The sequence below is a fragment of the Silurus aristotelis genome (assembly GCF_946808225.1).
Source record: "Silurus aristotelis genome assembly, chromosome: 3".
NCBI lineage: Eukaryota > Metazoa > Chordata > Actinopteri > Siluriformes > Siluridae > Silurus > Silurus aristotelis.
In genome coordinates this window covers 8512696-8536673 of record NC_139576.1, presented here as the reverse complement: position 1 = coordinate 8536673, position 23978 = coordinate 8512696, and the positions used below count along the sequence as shown (strand labels likewise).

At 37.6% G+C, this 23978-nt stretch overlaps 1 protein-coding gene and 1 long non-coding RNA gene across 4 annotated transcripts in view; one reads left to right on the top strand and one right to left on the bottom strand.

Moving 5' to 3' along the window:
• Positions 1 to 23978, top strand: part of LOC310723763 (uncharacterized protein) — a 35029-nt gene continuing 11051 nt past the window's right edge. Inside the window, exons 1-3 of one of the 3 annotated variants that reach the window (XM_083537206.1) lie at positions 1 to 155; positions 21517 to 21597; positions 22981 to 23083. In XM_083537206.1, the coding sequence (XP_083393332.1) occupies positions 107 to 155; positions 21517 to 21597; positions 22981 to 23083 (233 nt within the window). In that variant the 5' untranslated portion in view covers positions 1 to 106. Of the gene's footprint in view, positions 156 to 3420; positions 3690 to 21516; positions 21598 to 22980; positions 23084 to 23978 lie in introns of those variants that run through there. The other 2 variants (XR_014532751.1, XM_083537205.1) reach the window with 2 other exon arrangements.
• On the bottom strand, positions 9428 to 10066 carry LOC310723801. The gene is made up of 2 exons (XR_014532782.1): positions 9901 to 10066; positions 9428 to 9515 (listed from the first exon to the last, which is right to left on the bottom strand). It is a non-coding gene; the product is annotated as an uncharacterized lncRNA (long non-coding RNA).

The window sequence follows — 23978 nt, the reverse complement described above, 5'->3', positions numbered from 1 at the left end:
GGGCCGTGTAGCTTTCTAGTCTACAGACAGTGAAGAGCGCACGCGCACCGAGTAACTAGACAGGGTCTTCGAAAGTGTGATTTTCTTCAAAACCATCTGGTGCACCATGCTTCCCTTTTTGCTTCTCGTTGTTATGCAGATGACGTTGCTTCAGGGTAAGAATCATTATTATTATTTCTTTTTTTTTTTGCGCTTCGTGTTTCTTCGCTTGTCAAATAATAATAACAGGAAAAGTAAAATAAAGATCTAAGATCTAGTTACCAAGAGCAATAAGGTGGTAAACTGGTCTGGTGCGCTTTGCTGAAATCAATTCAGATTGAATTTTAATCTGTAATCAGAGTGAAAAGTGACTTCTGTTGCATGGGCACTTGCACGCGCCCTTGTCCAGAGCAACTCATGAAAGTGCTATGAAATCTGTGATTTTTTTTTATTTTTTTTTTTTTACGAGAAGTACTTCTGAAAGAGGTAGGTGTGTAGACATCATTGAAACATTGATGCATTGCAGTACGGACATGCATAAGAAATTTTGTCTTGAAAGCATGTCTTCTCTGTACACTGAGAGAGAGTGGGACTAGTTAAGGAATGAGGACAGAGGGAGAGATAAGAGCTGCGAGGGGTGTATGCATTTGTTCAATTACTGCTAATTTACTGACCAATATGTTGAAAAGACTGCATGAAAAAACTTTTCTGCACAGGGCCCTGACCTCAACCCCACAAAACATCCCTTGGGATGAAATGATCTCCAGAGTTCCAGACCTCCCTAGCCAATATCCCTGTCAGATCTCACCAAAGCTTTTGTAGCTAAATATGTAAGTCCTTACTCCTACGCTCCTTAATCTAGCGAAAAGATTTAGCTGACACATGGAAGCTGTTAAAGCAGTGTCGAAACGGAATGACTCCATATTCATGCCAGGTTCTTGTGTTACCAAGCACATTACTCTTTCACTTTATTTATAAAGTACAAATAATGGGAATGTCGGGCCACTAAATATACAAGTCAGTCTCCTGAGGGCCCGGGTGCCCAAACTGAGTCGCCTCAACAGACAGGACAGTTAGTAATGAGGCCACAGCGCAGTGGCTTTGGACAGTTAGTGCATGAAGAAATGGCTAGGTATGTGCGTCCTTGGGATGCAAAACATTGTGTTCCTTTTATCGTCAACTCATTTCTGATGTAAGCAACTGAAAACTTATCAAAACTGTATCATTGTTGTCTTTCTAAATGGGTAATCAGACATATATATTTTAGATAATTTCCTGGACTTTTTCGCAAGGAGGCCAAAGGCAAAAGACGTTTTCACCATATACATGGCCACAACAGAGTTTTTTAGTTCACGTTTTTTCCGCTTGATAAACAACGTCCAAAGACACACAAAGTACATGAGGAGCTGCACTTTGTACTGGCTGAACTTGGAAAACGTTCGCTCACATTAGCTGAAATCATCAGTTGAGAGATTTGCGTTTGAACACATATCCGAGATTAGGAAGTATCTTTGGTGGTTGGTTGCGACACAAATCAGCAGGTATATATATATATTGCTTTTGAATACATTTACACTAAAGCACCAATTGTTTCAAATCGCAATGTTTCCATTGTTACTACTGCTGTTTTTAATTTCTAGGTAGGGTTTTGGTTGTCATTCTTCCTAACTCAGATCTTCAGAGACCTTTAATTTGGGAGGCCCTCGTTTACTCCACACTTCTATAACAAAAGCGCAGGTTCGCCCTCGAGAAAGGGCGGTGTGAATTTTACCTTGCAGGCTTAAAATACATTCCAAAGAATGCTGAATGCAGATGTCAAAATAAACACCACATGATTTACCACATACTGGAAGTAGTCCAAATCCAAATGTGGTTGAGCCAATATCTCGCTTATCTTTGATGCAAGACGTTTTAGTAATTCTGTCTGCAGTGATTCCTGTAAATATCAATTAATTTACTTATAAAATACTTGTTTATACACTTGTGAATATGTGCTTTGCGAGGTGTATGTTTGAAATTAGAAAATGTAAGTTAGCTTTTGTAATGAATATCAACATATTTGTTTTCATTGAACTTTCAAAAAAGCCCTACAGCTGTACTCAGATGTATTACAACTTGCTGAAATGGCAACATGAGCAATAATTGTAACCTTCCTAATGTTTTAAAGAAAGTAAAGACTTGGACCACTTGTCACTTTGCTTTGAAAGCAAACAGTTTATCCACAAGACCAGGCTGAAGACATGAAGGTTTATTTATGTCTTTAAAATATACTTTATTTTTTATTACAAACTGATGTCATCACCAGGATCAAACACTGACGCAATCTATCGACAGTCGCTGGTTAACCTGGCAACGAGCTGATCCATAACATCTGTCTTCAGGTTAACGTGTGTCCATGTTAATTGGTGACTGCACAACCATAAACCAACACGTACACATATTTATTACTACACACTGGTCTTTTTTTGACTGCTACCTTACACCATAAAACTGCAGGTCATAAAGTGTGTTAGTGTGTGTGTGTGTGCGTTTGTGTGTATTTAAGAAAACGTTGCAAACGTGTCAAATGATGTGTGTTTTTATGCAATTTTTCAATTACTGCTAATTTATTGGCCAATTATATGCTGATTAATCTGTGTGGACAAATTGGAGTGTCCTGCACAGGGCCCTGATCTCAACCCCACAGAACTCCTTGGGGATTAATTAAAAACTGGGAAATTATGTTCTTCAAGCTTTGTATTTAGTTTTGTTAAAAGTGATGATATAAAACATGTTGCACCAACAATGTGTCCGAATCTCTTTTACATTAGCTACAAAGCTTTGGGGATTTTGTGCAGTTTTATTTGCAGAACCACTGTAGGGTTTTTCTTTTTTTTTGGTTCTTGTTTTAACATGGTCAGGGTTGCATTGGTAGTGGTGTGTATGCATTGATGTAGAGATGAGAACAGATCCCAGATGGGACACCATGGCAAAACATTTACATACTTATTGGTACCTATGGCCAAATTAGACACCAAATTACATTGGTTAACTCGCTTGTTTTTTGTTTATGGTGACACACTATGTAAAAATAGTACTGAATTTTATTACAAGAATAAAAATAATGTATAACAGTACTTAATCATGTAAATGTGCTAAATTGAATAAATATTAAGGAAAATGAACAACAAACTAAAACAAAAAGTAATACTGCAAATAATTAAAAGTTGAAAAATTAATAAAAAAAAAAAGAAACTTGTCTGACGTCACAACAAACGGCATGTGGTGTCGGTGATTTGCCATTAAAGGCCGCTCCCATTCTGCATCAAATAGTTTACAATTTAAGAGTGGATGAGGCAGATAACAGGAATAGTGGTGCATCAGAAATATGTAGCTCAACAGAGGCAGCAAAAGAGTGAGAGAGAGAATTTAGTGTGTGTGTGTGTGTGTGTGTGTGTGTGTGTGTGTGTGTGTGTGTGTGTGTGTGTGTGTGTGTGTGTGTGTGTGTGTGTGTGTGTGTGTGTGTGTGTGTGTGTGTGTGAGAGGGAGAGTGGCTGATACGCAGTCTGAAGACTCTCTGCAACATTCGTGGATTAAACACACATTTAGACTGCATGCCTGACAAAAATCCTTTGACGTTTTGAAGGATCTTCTTCACACAAACCCATTCAGCATGGTTTATGCTTTTCAATCCCTTACTCTTGTGGTAATTTGCTCTGCTCTAAATCATGGTAAGGAGATATTTTTTTTGCTTCGAGAATACAAATAGATCTCTGGTATGGAAAGGCATGTTGTGAATGGGTAAATAAGCTAAGATACAACGGTAGAGAAGACGTACTAAATAGCTAGAATGTAGTGTTCAGTGCAATTGTAAGATATACTCATTAATCACAAAGCGGGAGATTTAGGCAGCAAATATATTTAGATCTGATCTCCAATCAGTATCTTAACGCTATGACTAGCATGACTAGGCTTTTTCCTTTTTCAACATGCTTAATTCAGCAGCTTATTAGGTACTCTTGAGTAGGTACTCAAGTTCAGACAGCCGAATCCATCACAATCTTTAAGAAATTTTTTTCTGTGAGCATCTAACTGTCTTTTATTGTCATTGATAAAAGAATTTCTGTTCTAGCTTTAAGTGAACTGAACTGCGGAACTGACTTTCTGTCAGACTCTTCTTTATGACTGCATTGTTATTTCTGGCAGTAATTACCCATATATTTCCCAAAAATGACAAGGGGAAACTGAATTTAAATTAAAAGTTAATTTGGGAAAATATAGGAATTTTATTTCCCGTGGGCTCACCACCTGCAGGAGGGACGGTAAGGGACGGTGCTGTGAGGATTGGGCAGCAGTCGAAGGCGGGGGCCTGCTTAGACTGCTGCCCCCGTGACCCTAATTACGAATAAGCGGGAGAAAATGAATGAATGAATGAATGAATATGAATTTTATCATAGTCATGGTAAAAGGACATTTTTATAGGCCAATGGTAACAGCAAGCCTGATTAAGTCCCGTCTCTCCAGGTAAAATTATTTATTTTGTGAGAAAAGCGGTTAGACAGATGAATTCGATTTTTTGACCCGGTGTCATAAACAAGCTATCGCCGGAGTAAGAGGCAAGAGTTGGGGATTCATAAAATAGAGACCGGTGCAGGCCTATGGAGCATTAGAGTAGCACAGATTTGGAGACAAGTCAAGTCAAGTTTATTTGTATAGCGCTTTTCACAACAGACATTGTCTCAAAGCAGCTTTACAGAAATCAACAGTCAAGGTGAATGGTGTACATTTATCCCTGATGAGCAGCCATGGCGACTGTGGCAAGGAAAAATCTCCCTTAGATGTTATGAGGAAGAAACCTTGAGAGGAACCAGACTCAAAAGGTGAACCCATCCTCATTTGGGTGACCTCAAGAGTTTGATCATAAATCTTTCAACAATACTGAACACTGGAGAGTGAGAACTAACATGAGCACTGAAGTATGAGATAATAAGTAAATGTTCTTTCAACAGTCTTTGGTATAAAAGTAGGAGCTACTGAGCTCAACATTTGTGATCATCAGAGATCCAGCATCAGCTTCTCCATGCCAGAGCCTTTAAACACTTCAGGAAGTCCAATGTCAAACTCCACACATGCAGTGGGATCCAATTGGCACTGGTACGTCTCTAGATGGTTCAGGATGTTTGCGAGTTTGTCATCTACTTCTTTAAAGTCCCTAATCTTCATGAGGAGGGACGTGACTGGAGCAGGCCAAACCTCAGGAAGCCTCGGGATGGGGAGAGAAAGAGAAGCAGTGGAGAGAAATTAGCGTAGCTGCTGTTCATGATATTAACAGCACAAGTTGATAATGTGCATGTGATCAGATGTTCTGGAGCACAAGGTTATGATGTGAGACGTATGTTATGTGTAGGCTTTGCTAAAAAGATATGTTTTTAATCTGCACTTAAACTGGGTGAGTGTGTCTGAGCCCCGAACACTGTCAGGAAGACTATTCCAAAGTTTAGGAGCTAAATGTGAAAACGCTCTACCACCTTTAGTGGACTTTGCTATTCTAGGAACTACTAGAAGCCCAGAGTTTTGAGATCTCAGGGAGCGTGACGGATTGTAGCGTGTTAGAAGACTGGAGAGATACATGGGAGCCAATCCATTTAGTGCTTTATAAGTGAGTAGCAGTAGTTTGTAGTCTATTCGAAACTTAACCGGAAGCCAATGTAGGGACGATAAGATCGGGGTTATGTGGTCATATTTTCTTGACCTTGTGAGAATTCTGGCTGCCGCATTCTGAACTAACTGAAGCTTGTTTATTAATGATGCAGGACATCCACCTAGTAACGCATTACAGTAGTCTATTCTGGAGGTCATAAACGCATGGACGAGCTTCTCTGTATCGCATATAGACAACATATTTCTTAGCTCAGAAATATTTCTAAGGTGAAAGAAGGCTGTTTTTGTAACTTGGGAGATATGATTTTTAAAAGATAAGTTGCTGTCTAAAATAACTCCCAGGTCTTTTACTGTTGAACTAGTGGTTACAGAGCATCCGTCTAAATGGAGGTTGAGATGCTGGTGCTTCTGTATACTAGTTTTTGGGCCGATGAGCAAAATCTCCGTCTTATCAGAATTTAAAAGTAGAAAGTTATGGGTCATCCAATCTCTTATTTCCTTAACACACTCAGTTATCTGGGTTAATTGAGCTGTATCGTCTGGTTTAGATTAAATATATAGCTGAGTATCATCAGCATAACAATGGAAGCTAATTCCATGCCTTCTAATAATATTTCCTAAGGGAAGCATGTATATTGTGAAGAGCAGGGGTCCTAGAACTGAACCTTGTGGCACGCCATAGTTCACTAGCATTAGCCTGGATAGCTCTCCATTTAAATCTACGAAATGGTAACGATCAGACAGGTAGGATTTAAACCAGCTCAATGCCTGTCCCTGAATACCGATGTAATTCTGATACCGATGTAATTCTGTAAGCGATCAAGGAGAAGATCATGATCTATAGTGTCGAACGCAGCACTAAGATCTAGTAAAACTAACAGCGAGATGAAGCCTTGGTCTGAAGCTAAAAACAGGTCATTAGTGATTTTAACTAGGGCAGTTTCTGTACTATGATGGGGCCTAAAACCTGACTAAAACTCCTCAAAGACATTGTTCTCTTGCAAGTGGGAACATAACTGGGCAGCGACAAATTGGAGATATACCGGTTTTTGTGACTTTAGTGAGTTACGTTTTAATATTAAGTTGATATGTAGATAAAATGTCACACATCTTTTAAAGGACAGATACGAGGTGCGGTTATATGAGCCGTGTATGCAGTGCGTGGGCCGAAGTTGTTAGCACACATGCTAAAGCTAACTCACATATTTAAAAGAAAAAATATATATATAAATAAAGAAGGTATTGAAAAATGATTTGTGTCAGTATGTTGTATGTTTGAGTTGGTTCAGCAAGTGTTTAGCTTGTATATTATCAGAAGTTGATAAAATTAAGAATTGTTGATAAATGCTTGAATTGAAGTTGAATTATTGTTTTGCCTCATGTTTCTCATGGCTGGGATTTTTTGGCTGAGATCTTCTGTGACAAGTCTGTGACTGATTTATTCTGAACTCGCATGATGTGATTTGCCTCCCATGGACTTTTTTTTTTTTTTTTTTTTTTTTGTGAATTGTATCTTTGAACCATCAAACCAAAAAAATATATATATTTTTTGTTTTTGAACAGATAGGACTCTGATTCATTGAAATTTGCTTATTTTATGCTATTTTTTCTTTTGTTGGAGGAGGTGAACTTTGACCATAAACTATTGTAAAAGAATCAACAGTTCTTTACATTCAGTTGTTCTATTAATGCACTTATATTAATCAAATCAATTTGTTGATTAATGGATCATTTATTCATTTTGACAGACTTTAAACCCTTTTGAAAGGGAAAGTGATATATTTGTAATTGAAAGCAAGAATTTACAACTTTGTTCGTTATACTAAATGATTGTTATTGAATGCAGTATTTTGTTTGAAACACTGTTTACTGTTTTTTCCTTAAGAGTTTTTAGGTTTTTTTGTAAATAAAAGTATGAGAATTTATATCTAGTAAGACTGACGTTGTTTTACTATAATTAAACTGGATTGAAGATTAATGCTTTGTGCCGATTGTTCGCTTCCTGTTTTGCTGGGCTCCTCTCTCCACTAGTCCCACCTTTCTTCTGATCAATTGTCCTATACTGAATGTCGTACAGGTGTGAAGCATTATACCTATTGTACGTTACACAACAGAAAGGTGGTTCTATGTCAGAACTGCTGGTTATGGCAGATTGATTGTATCCTTCAGGATGCATGTGATAGACTTCACAATCTTGGAAGCTTATGATCTTATGATTTACTTCCGCTTCCTCGATCGTGGTCGCCACCCTGACAGGCAGACACACACTCATCCAGAGAACTTTTTAGCCACATTGTATGACTAATAGTGGACTTCAAAAAGGTGTTTATTAATTATTACTGCTAGACAGAGAGAGCTGCATCAAGGATCTTTCAAAATTACAGGCAGTGGTACTTCATGGGTTAACGTTCAGGGTTACAGATCAAAACCCCCTGCTTTGCCAAACAGAAACTGTTGGGCCCTTGAGCAAGGCCCTTAACACTCTGATTTAGGGTTGATTTTGGCCTGACTGTGACGCCAACATTCTAAAATCAAATAAACAGTTTATTTATACATAATTATTAGTAAATGCGCTATACTTTTTATTGTTCAGAAAGTGACCAATAATTTGTGACCAATATTTTATATGTAGATTAATTTCTCCTCACTAAACTGTTTCTCAATCGCATTTTCTCAGCACCATGCGGCTACGTATATATGACTTATCGCATCACTACAGAGACTGAGGCGTGTCCTGTAAGTCACATAGAATATAAATATATTTCCGTTCGGAAATTTCATTAGTCTAATGTTATGGGGTTCAGTTTTTTGGCTTGAAGTTTGTGAAACTGGGAAAACCCCAGGAAAAATTTATAAATTAGCCGCTTCATTGTTTAATTATATAGTCCAAAAAATACGGTACTTAAGTACATTTCAAAACAAACACTTTTACTAGAGTGAAAGTTTATAGGAAGCACTTTTACTTTTAATGAAGTCATACTTTACTAAGTGTATTTCTACTTTTACTCAACTACATGGTTTATCCAGCACTGGTTGTTTACTAGACAGTGTCATTGGGAATATCCTGCAGCTCTTCTTACACCACCAGCATTACCTGTGTTTATTAGTTCCCCTTCGGGAACTCGAGCTGCGTCGAAATGCTTTGGGAACGCCCCAAAGCGTTTCAACGCAGCGTCTCGTTCCTGCGGGGAACTAGGGTTAGGTTCGTAACCTAGAGACGGTACCAAATAATAATTAAGTGTGTATCTGCAGTTTGAAGTGTCACTTGCTGATTATTGCACCAGATCCGTTACTATTTTTGTGCTTTTTTTTTTGTGTTTAGGGACACTGCAGTTTTTTGGGCCTCATGGCAACTGTGGGTGTATGTAAAAACACATTTATATGCGCAGAATATTTGATACTTCAGAGCTTACAGTGTTGCTGAAACAAATGAGCTTTTAAATATTGAGAAAATCTCATTGCCACTATTTCATTTTTACTTTTTTTTTATTATAAGATAAAAAAGAGAGCCACTATAAGGTACTGTAATAAACATAATATAATAAATATTGATAGATGTTTATTTAGTTCTGGTCAAATATGCCAGGTTGGATTGTGTTAAACTATTGCCATGTATGATAACTTTATAAACCTGCTAGGAGTGGCAGCAGAGGTATCTGTGTTTGCAACATTTATGGCATTTCGCAGAAACCCTTATCCAGAGAGATTTACAACTGTCGAGTTATGTGGGAATTTTACATATCAGTATCTACTTCTAACTCGAAAAGAGCATTAATCAACAACAGGGGACACAGGGAACAACTCCAAATCACTTTTCAGCTCTTGTATTTGGTAGTTCGTACAAGCTCACAGAGATTGTTCAATTCAGCTCAAGTAGAGTGAATTAGTTTGACAACCTTAAAGAAGGAAACACAAAACAAAAGGAAACAAAGCAAAATAAAATGAATAAAATAATGCTAATAAAAATAGGCGTTCACTTATCTGTAAACAAACCTAACGTAAATAAAGATTGTCCCATACAAACTGCCTCGATGTCGAACAAACTGTTCATTTGCATACTAGCTTGTTTCAGCCGTTATTTAAGCAGAGCATTAATATTCTAAGTATACGATTTAAACAAACAAGTGGTATGTCCGCACTTTATATTTCTTTAGGAACGCAAACTATGTACCGTGCATTTAAATATTAACCAATACACAACTATTCTCCATATTGCATATTATTCCAATAAAATAACAGAATTTAGTGGCAATGAGTCTTTAGATAGAGACTTCTTCATACCATCAGTGTCCCTGAGGTGACCATTTGCTGATGTGTTCTCCCTCTCATCGCATTTCCAAATCTCACTGCATTCTGAATCCGCATGCGTGCACCTGCCATGCGAGTTTTCCTTCCGCGTCACTCGGCTTTTTCCGACCCTTCTCGGCACTCTGTGTTCTCCGTCTAATTAATTCAGGTCTGCAATTTTCTTGTATTTTAAGTCACGGTTTCGGTTCGCGTCTTAACTTCACAACAACTGAGCAGTGTAGGGTTAAAGGCCTGCCTCAAGGGCCCAGCAGTGGCAGCTCGGTGGTGGTGAGATTTGAACCTGTGACCTTCTGATCCAAAGTCCAATGCCTTCAGCACTGAGCTACTACCTCCACTACAACGTATCCATGGGACGCCACAGTTAATATAAAGTCTATAAACGATGAATCTTTAAAATACAACATATATATTTTTTTTGCACATCTCCCTTATTCTTAAAGATCGGCACCAGCACACTCCTTCTCCATTCCTCAGGCATCCTCTCACCTTCCAAATTCTTGTTAAACAATCTTGTCAAAAACTCCACTGCATCTCTCCTAATCATCTCCATGTGTGTCATCTGGCCCAACCAACTTTACATTCTTCATCCACTTAATAGCTGCTCTCACTTCCTCCTTAGTCAACACATTTCCATCTCCATTCTTCATTGCTCTAACTTGCAGCACATTCTTTTCAGCTCGGTCCCTCTGCCTGGCTAATCGATATAAATGCTTTTCTCCGTCCTTAGTGTCGACTTCTCATTCAGCTCCTCATATGTCTTTTCTCTTGCTTTTGCCACATCCCTCTTCACCTGCTGCTGCATCTCCTTGTACTCCTGCCTACTTTTCTCATCTTTTTGTCGATCCCAATTGTGTTTCACCAACCTCTTTCTCCTTATGCTTTCCTGCACTTCCTCTTTTCACCACTACAACTCTTTGTCTTTCCAGATGTTACACCAAGTACCTTTCTACCTGTCCACCGAGCCCCTGTCTAAACCTCTTCCCTTAATCTCACACTACAGTCTTCCTACTTGGGTTTCTTTCATCTTATTTTTTTTTTAGTCTTTACTCTCCTCCTCTTTTTTATCACATCCAAAACCATCCTACAGACCAGGGGTGGCCAACCCGCGGCTCGCGAGCCGCATGTGGCTCTTTGGCTGGTTTCATGCGGCTCTTACGTTCATATCGAAGTTTGTGTTTGTTTGTTTGTTTTTTTTAATGTGCGTGTCCGCTTCGCTTGAGTTCAATACGGTATTTTTACGACTTAAATGAGCTTGCCCCGACTGGGAAACTTTGCGGTATATCAGACCTGGGCAAACTATGGTATACGTGAACTATACGTGAGGCCAATCAAAAATTACAGGGATGCACCGAAAACTTTCGGCTGCAATACCTAAATCACCGAAACAACACGGCAGAAACACAATTGTAATGACGCAATAAAAAAGCGCACCCAGCACACGGTTATCTGGATAAGAGCCACATGTCTGCGGTGTGCGGATAGCGATTTGCAAAACATGCAATGCTAAAATTTCAAGAGGGGGTGTATCTGCAAAGAGTTTCTCCAAGTCGGGTTTAATTTATCACCTGAAATCCAAACATCCCGATTGCCATTCTAAATATGAGAAGAACGCGGCGCAGAAAAGTAGTCAATCCGAGCATGCGCACTCCGTCTGTAGAGGACGTTTTTGAAAAGGCAGGAAAGTTTTCCAGTGATGGTGCCAAGGCAAAAGGCATAACACAAAAAATTATGGATTTCATTGCTTTTTGAATTGCCACAATTTTCATTTCGGTGCATCCCTAAAATATTATCGTTGGTGTGGCCCTCTGACACAATTCAGGTTTCTCATGTGGCCCCTTGTAAAAATTTATTGCCCACCCCTGCGGTATATTCATCTCACGCGCATTAGACGAAAATACCGTATTGACCTTAAGCGAAGTGAACACGCACATAAAAAAAACCCCAAACAAAGTCCTTGTTTTCTACCCTGAAACACGTGAATCAAAGCATCGATCTGTTCTGACTGACACCCACGTGAAAGAATTGCTTCGAGTGGCAACAACGGAATACGAGGCAGATTTGAAGGGGATTGTTTAAGGCAAGGAATGCCACAAGTCCAACTAATTAACATGCACAGTAAAAGAAAAACGCTATTGTAAATTATTATATTTTTGTTTGTGGACTTGGTTAAACGTTAATAAATGAGAATGCACGTGTTTTTGAGGGGTTTTTTTACACAACAGCGTTGCCGCGATTTGTTTGATGAAGTCATATATGAAAATTTACATACATGTTCGTTAACTGTCTCGGCCGCTTTCTCTGAAGCTCCCGGCTTCAATCACGCACCCCTGGGACTCCTTTAGCATCATCACCAGCTCCCATTTAAACCCCTCACCTCCACACTCTCACCGTCCGTTATTGTTGGTATATGTTGGTTCACGGCGGTCGTTGTTATCGCTCATGCGTATCCCGGTAGGTGTCTTCCCACCGGCACTTTCATAACGGCTGCGCTTTTCTTCCCAAAGCGCATCGTGGATTAGAATCCCGTTCATCGCATAACATTAACAACAAAAGGCATATGTGCACTAACTAACAGCAGAGATTCACCAGTATACAATACAAACCACCGTAGATTCTCGATACAAACCTTTATTATATTCTCCAACATTATAAACACAAGATCGCTCACAAAATCACAAAAAACGTGCGGCGTGTAGTTTGTTTTTTCCAAAAAGCTAACCAGTGTTAAAAACTTATTTCTCGAGTCATTTCACTCTGACACACAGCTCTGAAAAGTATCCTACACCTGTAGCATCTGTAAGGTTTGATTTTTCTGCCACTTCCACGAGTTCTTCTGCGGCTGCACAGTGCCGTTCGACATAACTGACGTTAAATGGCAAATTTTTTCCCCTTGTGCTCGAGATATTTGGGTTCGGCGACATAGAGGAATCGACATAACCGATGAGAAAATGCTTGGACAAAGCGAGAATTTGGCGGTTCCACTTCAAAAACGTCGACTTAATAGGGTTGACGAGGTAACCGAGGTCGAGATAAGTGGGCTCCACTATATATATATATATATATATATATATATATATATATATATATATATATATATATACACACACTATATACACTATATATATATATATATATATATCATACTATTGCACATACACTATATATATATTAGGGATGCACCAAAATGAAAATTTTTGCCCGAAACCGAAAACCGAAAAAGAGGAAAGCAAGGCCGAAAACCGAAACACCGAAAGAAATTATGCCAATTATTATTACCATTGCATTTATGGCTATGACCGTGTACTAAACTTACTAAAATCAAAGCATTTCAATTGCATTAATTAATATTAAAGTTTCAAAGAATAAATCAATTACAAATTATAAAAAAAATAATTTTTTTTAGCACATTGCAACAATGCACAGGATAAAATAAACAATTCAAACTTAAATGTTCAACTTAAATGCACTCATGTGTACATTAAATAATAATGTACAGGCCCTCTGTCCTGCTGAAAGGTTGTAAAATTAAATATGTTCTTTCATAAAAACAAAGTGCATTCAGAACAAGTGCAACTGCTTAAAGATACAATACAACAATATCACTGGGAAACTTCCTGCCTTCTTAAAAACGTCCGCCACAGACTGAGTGCGCATGCTCGGAGGGGTTTTGCTTTTCTGTGCGTTTGCGTTCCTCCCATATTCAGCATAGCGATCGGGATGTTTGGATTTCAGGTGATAAATTAAACCCGACGTGGAGAAAGTCTTTGCAGACGCACCCCACCTTGAAATTTCAGGATTACATGTTTTGCAAATCGCTATCCGTGGGTCTTTCTCTGAAATACGTCCACACCGCATACATGTTGTTTTAGACAAGCACGTGCAGGCGCGGGTTCTGTTTGCGTCTTCACAACAAACTGTTTCAGCCGTGTTTTTTTCGGTGATCAAAGTCTTTCGGCCGAAAACCGAAAATGCATTTTCGGGCCATTTTCACAATGCAAGATTACAATCGGCACAAGAAGGCACTATTCATGAGTGGCACACCCTTTAACCTTTTTTTTTTAATCACTTGTGCTTTTCTATGCATAAAAGCTTCTCTTTATTTCTGGATTATATGACACAATTACAAATTATGACCTTGATCTCTCGACTTGCTTGCTTATCTGGCCTTCACAGACAACGCTATCAACAACTTTCTTGAGTTTTTCCCCCCACTTGTTTATTTAGATGGGAATGTTTATAAGGAAGGCATGTCTTATCAAAGAGCAGATAGAAGTCAGGGAAGTGTTTTTCCTATTTGAAAGGCAGTAAATTGCACTTCTTGCAATTCCTACAAACAAGTAGTCCCATACGGAAATCTGATATATAGCAATATATACAAAGCAAATATATTGCATACATGTTCATGTTAGCATTTCACAGTTATAGAAATATGTCAGATACTTCTACATACATGCCACATATATTTGAAAATATAACATATTATATAATGTAACATATTTTCCCAAATACATATATGACACATATTTGCGTATAGAATACATGTTCATATATGGCTTAAGGATGTTTATCCTTGTATTTATAACACACACACACACACACACACACACACACACACACACACACACACACACACACACACACACACACACACATTGTGCTTATGTAATACATATTTACTATTTTCCAATAACGTTTTATTACTTACATTATATAACTACCTTACATTTTCTTATTTCATTAATTTTATTAATGGTCAAAAACATGTTTCATTTTTAAAAATGTATTGTTGGTTTTTTTAGTAAAAAAGAAGTAGCATGACATAATGTAATACTTAATTTAAAGCTATTAACGGGGATCAAAAAGGAATTAAATCGAACATTAAACATAATGTAACAAAACTGTAGCTTTGCAATATTTAAAATTATTTTCACATTTTCAAAGTAACTGTAAAAAAATATATATATTTTTTTAATATTAATTTATATTTCTAGTTTTGAACGTTGAGATGCACACGTAACTCAAATTAACGTTGAGATGCACACGTAATTTGCTTAAATATGATTTATATATCCAGGGTTACCAGGGGTCATGGAATTTCTGAAATATAATGTAATATAATATAAAGTCTATTCCAGATATTAAACGTGCCATTAATAGGTCTTATCCATTACATTCTTGTTTTGAAAGAGTAATTAGGAACAATTATAGTTATAGCATTTTAAATAGATCTTATACTATATAGCTTAAATAATTTTGTTCCCCGGCATTTACATTTATGCATTTGGCAGATCTACATTGAACAGCAGAAATGCCTAATATAAGCACAATACTGACATCTCAAATTACTCTCTAGGGGTATATCAGTGTTAAATAGTCCCATGAGCAAATTCTAAATTTTGATCTTTAATTTCATATAGTAACTAATTCCATAAATCAGGATCAGGTATCTCATATATTATTTTGTACTTTAATGTATCATGAAGGTATTACACAATATATTAAAGTATATGTATCCTACATATGTGTAGAAACATTTGTAAGTAGAAAAATTTTTCCACGTTTCTAGTTGTACTGAGAATGAAGTCGCCAGGAGGGAGGAAAAGAGGAAGGCCAAGGAGGAAGTTTAGAGATGTTGTGAGGAAAGACATTCACGTAGTTGTTAGAAAGAGGTGGATGTAGAGGACAGGGAAGTGTGGAGATGGATGATCTGCTGTGGCGACCCCTAACGGAAGCAACCTAAAGAAGAAGATGACGAAGAAGAGGTTAAAATATGGCCATATATCAGACTTCCATATGGGATACTGCATTTACGTCTTCAAAAGCCATGTGTCTTTATCTAATACCTGAACTGTTCACTGTGCTCAGAAAGTCAGATGGCTTTTTCTTTCTTTCTGATGTGTGTCTGTTGCTGGGTGTGTTGAAACGGCGTTGTTGAGACTCCAATAATGTGTCAAGTCAAGTTTATTTCTATAGCGCTTTTCACAACAGACATTGTCTCAAAGCAGCTTTACAGAAATCAACAGTCAAGGTGAACGGTGTGCATTTATCCCTGATGAGCAGCCGTGGCGAGTGTGGCAAGAAATGATCTACCGCCTTTAGTGGACTTTGCTATTCCAAGAACTACTAGAAGTCCAGAGTTTTGAGATCTCGGGGAGCGTGACGGATTGTAGCGTGTTAAAAGACTGGAGAGATACATGGGAGCCAAACTGTATTTAGGCCTTTATAAGTAAGAAGTAGTAGTTTGTAGTCTATTCGAAACTTAACAGGTAGCCAGTGTAGGGACGATAATATGATCATATATGATCATAATAATGTGCTACAGGGAACCTGCGTGATCTGCATCATGTATGAGTTAATAAATCAGCAAAAGAGAAAACTACAACTACCGTTCTATTTGTGAAAATAATGGAAACATTGCTGACACTCTTGAGCAGCACTATGAACAGAAAAGCTGACTTGTAAACTAAATATTGAAAATCGTTGAGCCCAGGAGCTTCAACACTAATTTAATGCATTTTAAGTAGGTGAGGTGTCCAGATAATTGATTTTATATGCCCTGCAGTAAATAGATGTTTAGTCTTTCTGCAGATGGCAGGAATGTTAATAGTCTGCAAGGAGTGGGTGAAAGACAATCATGATGCTTGGCATGGAGCATAAACAGCTTTATATTTCTATTGCCTACATTTGTAGCCTAATAAAAATAAACAAAAAGAAGTGTTGCATGATTAAAGCTTACTGCTATCAGTGTGAACAGCAGTAAGTATCTTAATACTTAATGCTTTAATGCTTTAATGCTTTGTTTACGGGAGGCAGGCACGCGGGAGGCAGGCACGCGGGCGGGCGGGCGGGCGGACGGACTTTGTCATTGCATAGTACAGGTACACAGCAACGAAATGCAGTTTGGCATCTACCAGAAGTGCAAAATGTAGCAAAAGTGCAGATTTTTATGTAGCATATTTACAGCAAGTGATAAATATAAAGCATATGTACAGTGAATAAATATAAAGGCTATAGCAGTGCTGAGACTTGTGGACATTATTAAGAAGTACAGAAATGATTCTAAGGCTATGGCATTGAAGAGGAATGTGCAGAAGTGAAAGGAATAAAATTATGGCATTTAAGAAATGTGCAAGCTGAATAAACAGTCTACTTTATATATATATAAATATAGAGAGAGAGTACAGACCAAAAGTTTGGACACACCTTCTCATTCAAAGAGTTTTCTTTATTTTCATGACTATGAAAATTGTAGAGTCACACTGTAGGCATCAAAACTATGAATTAACCCATGTGGAATTATTTACATAACAAAAAAGTTAACTGAAAATATGTCATATTGTAGGTTCTTCAAAGTAGCCACCTTTTGCTTAGATTACTGCTTTGCACACTCTTGACATTCTCTTGATGCCTACTTTGAAGAACCTACAATATGACATATTTTCAGTTCACTTTTTTGTTATGTATATAATTCCACATGGGTTAATTCATAGTTTTGATGCCTTCAGTGTGAATCTACAATTTTCATAGTCATGAAAATATATATATATATATATATATATATATATATATATATATATATATATATATATATATATATATATATATATATATATATATATATATATATACAGTGAGGAAAATAAGTATTTGAACACCCTGCTATTTTGCAAGTTCTCCCACTTGGAAATCATGGAAGTCAATGTTAATATTTGGTACAGTAGCCTTTGTTTGCAATTACAGAGGTCAAACGTTTCCTGTAATTTTTCACCAGGTTTGCACACACAGCAGGAGGGATTTTATCCTCTCCCTTAATACAGTGCAGTCGCCCTGTCCCATGTGCAGAAAAACACCCCCAAAGCATGATGCAACCACCCCCATGCTTCACAGTAGGGATGGTGTTCGTGGGATGGTACTCATCATTCTTCTTCTTCCAAACACGTTTAGTGGAATTATGACCCAAAAGTTCTAGTTTGGTCTCATCTGACCACATGACTTTCTCCCATGACTCCTCCGGATCATCCAAATGGTCATTGGCAAACTTAAGACATGCACAGTACGTCCCACAGTAACCTTGGAAACGGTGGTCCCAGCTCTTTTCAGGTCATTGACCAGCTCCTCCCGTGTAGTTCTGGGCTGATTTCTCACCTTCATTAGGATCATTGAGACCCCACGAGGTGAGATCTTGCATGGAGCCCCAGTCCGAGGGAGATTGACAGTCATGTTCAGCTTCTTCTATTTTCTAATAATTGCTCCAACAGTGGACCTTTTTTCACCAAGCTGCTTGGCAATTTCCCCGTAGCCCTTTCCAGCCTTGTGGAGGTGTACAATTTTGTCTCTAGTGTCTTTGGACAGCTCTTTGGTCTTGGCCATGTTAGTAGTTGGATTCTTACTGATTGTATTGGGTGGACAGGTGTCTTTATGCAGCTAACGACCTCAAACAGGTGCATCTAATTTAGGATAAAAAATGTAGTGGAGGTGGACATTTTAAAGGCAGACTAACAGGTCTTTGAGGGTCAGAATTCTAGCTGATAGACAGGTGTTCAAATACTTATTTGCAGCTGTATCATACAAATAAATAGTTTAAAAATCATACATTGTTATTTCTGGTTTTTTTTTTTTTTTAGATTATGTCTCTCACAGTGGACATGCACCTACGATGACAATTTCAGACCCCTCCATGATTTCTAAGTGGGAGAACTTGCAAAATAGCAGAGTGTTCAAATACTTATTTTCCTCACTGTATATATATCTTTATATTCCTACTGTACATTCTGTCCAACATTTCACATTCATGTATGTGTATATAACGTGTGTAATATATATAATATATATACACATCCATGAATGTGAACTGTTGGACAGAATGTTCAGTAGGGATATAAAGATACATATAGATAAAAAATAGTGCAGATGTTATAAGGAGTAAAAAATATATACTATGTAATATGTACATGTATAGTACAGAGGTTATATACAGTGTTTTGTGATTGTTTGTAGTGATCTAGTGATTATACCATTACTGTGCACCTTTTTAAAGCTTGTTTTTGTAAAAAAAAAAAAAGAAAAAGTGTAGCATAAACAATGGTTCAATCCTTATCCATGACTCTACAGATGAACTTAAACTAAAACTTTTACAGGTTTGTTTTGTCTTTTAACAAAAGAAAAGGAAAACCCTCTCAACAGAGTTGTAGTCTGATTTGTCTTAAGGTTGTTATCTATCGTTTGTCGATTTATTTAGTGACAGAGACTCAAAGCACTTGTGTACGTTGCTCTGGAAAGAGGCATCTGCTAAATGCTGTAAATGTAAATCTTACATAAAGTCATATTTGGATGGGTTTCAGTTTATTTGGGGGTCTGGAGAAAGTGCAGCAGCTGCAGCTGTTCTACTGTTACACTGGCAGTAAAGAGGATTAGATTGTGTGCACTTTACACTGTCCCACATACATGTATATAGGAAAGTCTTATCTTTCCTTAATTCCTAAACAAGTTGGCAAACAGGTGTTACTTCATTTGTTGTTTTCATTTTGACCTTCTTTAACCATCATGGTGACAGTTTAAAGCACAAGAAGATTTTTTCAAGATATGCATCACCATACTTGTTAACAAAGCAATACTAAGTATTCACACCTGCCATATTATGAGCAAAATAGAGAGGCAAATTATCATTTTACTCCTACAGTACTGATGTACTAATTCTCATACTGAAACTTTCGATTTCAGCAATGAATATCAACTGGTTATCTAATATTGTTTAACACTTTAGATCTAAAATACTTAAAAAAAAATATACTGGAGAAAGCGCTTGTGTCAAATCAATTTGTCTATGACGCTTGTATATAGTTTTTTCAGGATAATGTTGCAGAAGTATATGTACAGTACCGCGGTTCGAACCTTGTGCCCCCGGTTTATCGCGGAATTGCATTTGCCACATAACTAATTTGTTTCGCTGATTTTCCCGGCCTCTCACGGATAGCATGATAGACCAAAAAAAAATTATAGGGAATTGTTTTTATGGAGTTTTATGTTGAAATAATGAAATGTATTAATAAAAATATGGATTTTACTATACATTTTTTTATCCATTCATATTACTCTATTCTTGCAAATGTGTTCTGTGTGTGTTTAGAGTGTGTATGAGGATTTTTTTGGGTGGTTTGTCGTGGTTTTTCGTTTATCGCAGACGGTTTTGAACGTAACTACCGTGATAAACAAGGGATTACTGTATATAAACAAAACACTACCTATTAAGGAGCATCGCAGGAGTGGTAGCAATATTGGAAACAAACAGAGTGTCATAGATTATTGAGACTCTATCTAATGCATTATTGTAAAGAGCAGGTGTACAGTAGAGTGTTGTGTAATGTGACTGTCTCAGTGTCTGCTGCTGGTCACACACATTCTCCTTATTGCCAGATGGCTGGAAAGCAATGAGAGATTGTATTCAATACTGGGAGATCTTGAGGGAGAACAGGGTTGGAAAAAAAACAACCCTGTTTCACCAAGTGTTCTCTAAGAACAAGAACACTTGGTGAAACAGCTGGTCAAGAAGCTCTCAATTATTACATTGAAGGTTTGGAAGGCGACGGTTGGATCTGTTTAGCTAGCTTTTGGCTAGGCAGGCAGTGCATTTTCTTATACATATACAGTGTGTGTGTGTGTGTGTGTGTGTGTGTGTGTGTGTGTGTGTGTGTGTGTGTGTGTGTGTGTGTGTGTGTGTGTGTGTGTGTGTGCGCGCATGTTTGTGTGTGTGTGTGTGTGTGTCTATATATATATATATATATGAGAGAGAGAGAGAGAGAGAGAGAGAGAGAGAGAGAGAGAGAGATTCATAAATATATAGATATGTATAGATAGATAAAGAGTTTATAAAGTTTAGTGCCTTTAAAGGTTAGTGCCTATAAGTTTGTCACTAATGAGAGAGCCAGAGGAGGCTGTGGAAAGGAAAAACGCCCTCAGATGGTTCAAAGATAAAACCGTGAGAGGACTACAATCGAATCTCGTTTAAAGAGGGAAAACTAAACTTTTTTGTCTTTTCTCTTTGTCACAGAATCAAATAAAATGATTTTCTTTTTAATATCCAGTTTCTCATCATCGTCTCTGATGTAGAATATCTTGGGTATAATTTAAGTTTTCCGACTGTAATATTGTTTTAGTATATTTTCGCTAACATGCAATAGGGAATAAAAAATATTTTCCCACTATTCAACATTCTAGCCATATAAACAACACAAAAATGTACGTGCTCCAAAGCTAAATATAGTGTAATAGTGTTCTGTTCCTGGAAGTTTCTGCTTAGGAAATCCTTTCCTGAACAATGGCTTTCATGGGATTCTAATCAAAACATGTTATGAATTGCTCGTTGTTTTAGAACTGAGTATTCCCTGCAAACATTTTAGCTAAACACACCACATATGAGAAAAATATCTAAGTACTATATGTTACTGTATATGTTATCATCTTTTTTCATCTTTTCATCATTCTGCTCACATTATTTGTTACAAATAGCAGAGTGATTGTAAAACAAGTTAGTCTTTTTAAGGTAACGTAGTACCTGTGAGTGATTTTACTAATGTGTGCATTGTGTTTCAGTGAGCTGTGGTGAGAAGACGAAGTGGGAAACAAAGGAGACGAAAACAACGAAAGAGTTTTATAGGAAAACTTCATATCGAGGTAAATACAAGCACAAAACAGAAGCTATTGACTCTGTGCACACATTTTCTCTGCACAAGGCAACTGATGGCCGAATGTTATTCTACCTCGTGAATATGATGAGAAAATGCCATGAGTTTGCCAAGCTGTCATTAAAGCTAAATGTAGCTACTTTGGACAATCTAAAATAGTTGTTTATAACTTTTTAATTACTGCATGATTCCATATATATATATATCTTCTTCTTCTTTCGGCTGCTCCCATTAGGGGTCGCCACAGCGGATCATCCGTCTCCATACTACTCTGTCCTCTACATCTGCCTCTTTCACACCAACTACCTGCATGTCTTCCCTCACCATATCCATGAACCAACTTCTTGGACTTCCTCTTTTTCTCCTTCCTGGTGGCTCCATCCTCATCATTCTTATACTGATATGCACCATGTCCTGCTCTGCACAAGTCCAAACCATCTCAATCTAGCCTCTCTCACTTTGTCTCGAAAACGTCCTACATACGCTGTTTGTCAGGGATTCACCCTGCCACGCCCCCGTCTGTAGCTGTCAGAGATCCACCCTGCCACGCCCCCCTCGATAGCAGTCACGCTGCTTCCCAAGATTACCGACAGCTGTGGCTCATGAAGGATCAGACTACATAAACTCACGTTCTTGAGTCACAGGCTGTCGGTCGTTATATTGTCAAGCTGGACAATCGCGTGGCTGCTCGACCGCCGGCTGTATATGCGAATTCCACTTCCGACTTGGATTACTCATTGCCGAAGGCTTTATGGATTATGCTTGGGACATTCGAACTCATAGCGGACAACGCGTATCGAGCGGATGTCTTTGTTTGTTGTTTTCAACGGCTTATGAGTGTTTTTGTGTTGTACGGTGTTTTGAAATAAAAGGACAATGATCGGACTATATCGGCTTCCGCGTCTGCAGCCTGACACTGTTCCTCTAATAAACTTGTTTCTAATCCTGTCCATCCTCGTCACTCCCAATGAAAACCTCAGCATCATCGGCTCTGCTACCCCCAGCTCCACCTCCTGTCTTTAAGTGAAAGTTTAGCAGCTCGCACATCTATGGAAAAATGCTGCATGCAACCAAACATACATGACATCTTTGGGTATCTTAGTGAATCACAGTGAGTCCAGACACCCCGAATGCACACAAATGTGTAACCAGCTTTCTGACAATGTCTATTGTTGAAAAAGTTATGATAAATACAAGTATACATGGATTTGCTATATGAGAGATTAGTAAGCAGTTGAGGAAATTTCCAGAAAATTGTGACTAGTTCATTTTAATGAAAGGGAAATTATTTGAACTTTGTGGATTCATGTTAATTCGTTTTTCAAAGAGGTTAATAAATGTCACCAAGTCACCATGCATGTCTTGTTTTTAGGAATCTTTGCATTAGTGGTTCATGCACCCAGCAAAGCTGCTGAAGTATACGAGTGTCGACTGCTGGGCGGTGATCCAGCAGCTGCTATATACACCTGGTCCAGGTAAGGAGATGAAAGTGCTGCTGGCAGTAATTGGAAAATAATAGAGATTAAAATCCCCAAAGGTATCAATATATGTACAGGAATGTGCAAAGATTTTTGCCGGTGTGAAGATTTTTTTGTAAAGTAAGAACATTTTTTTTTAAACATTAAAATTAATTCATGTATATTTAATTAATATATAATTAATACAATTAATAAATTAGATTACTGCATGATTCCATTCACACCCACACACACACACACACACACACACACACACACACACACACACACACACATATATATATATATATATATATATATATATATATATATATATATATATATATATATATATATATATATATATATATATATATATATATATATAATGAGTATTTTTTTTTTTTTTTACAAAATACAAAGTGAGTGAACAGAAGAAAAATCTAAATGAAATCAGTGTTTGGTGCGAACACCCTTTGGCTTTCAATTCTTATGTTTGCACACTTGCACAAAGTCAGAGATTCTGTATGATCAAAGTCAGGTGTTTGAGTAACCAATTATGCTATGCTGTCCTAATGATCATCAATTTCATATGTAGGTTAAAACACAGTCATTAACTGAAACAAAAACAGCTGTGTAGGAGGCTTAAAACTGGGTAAGGAACAGCTAAACTCTGCTGCTAAAATGAGGTTGTGGAAGATCATAGGCCATGCACCATAGCAAGCCTGAGCACTGTGAACAAGACAAAAAAAGTAGTTATACTGCATCTCTCCCAGACAACGATTTCAAAGCAGACTGGGGTTTCAAGTTGTGCTATTCAAACTATTATTAAGTTATATCATTTTTATAATATTAATGCAGCCGATGAAGGACAGATAATGTTTACTTTCCAACTGACATTGAACTGCTGGAC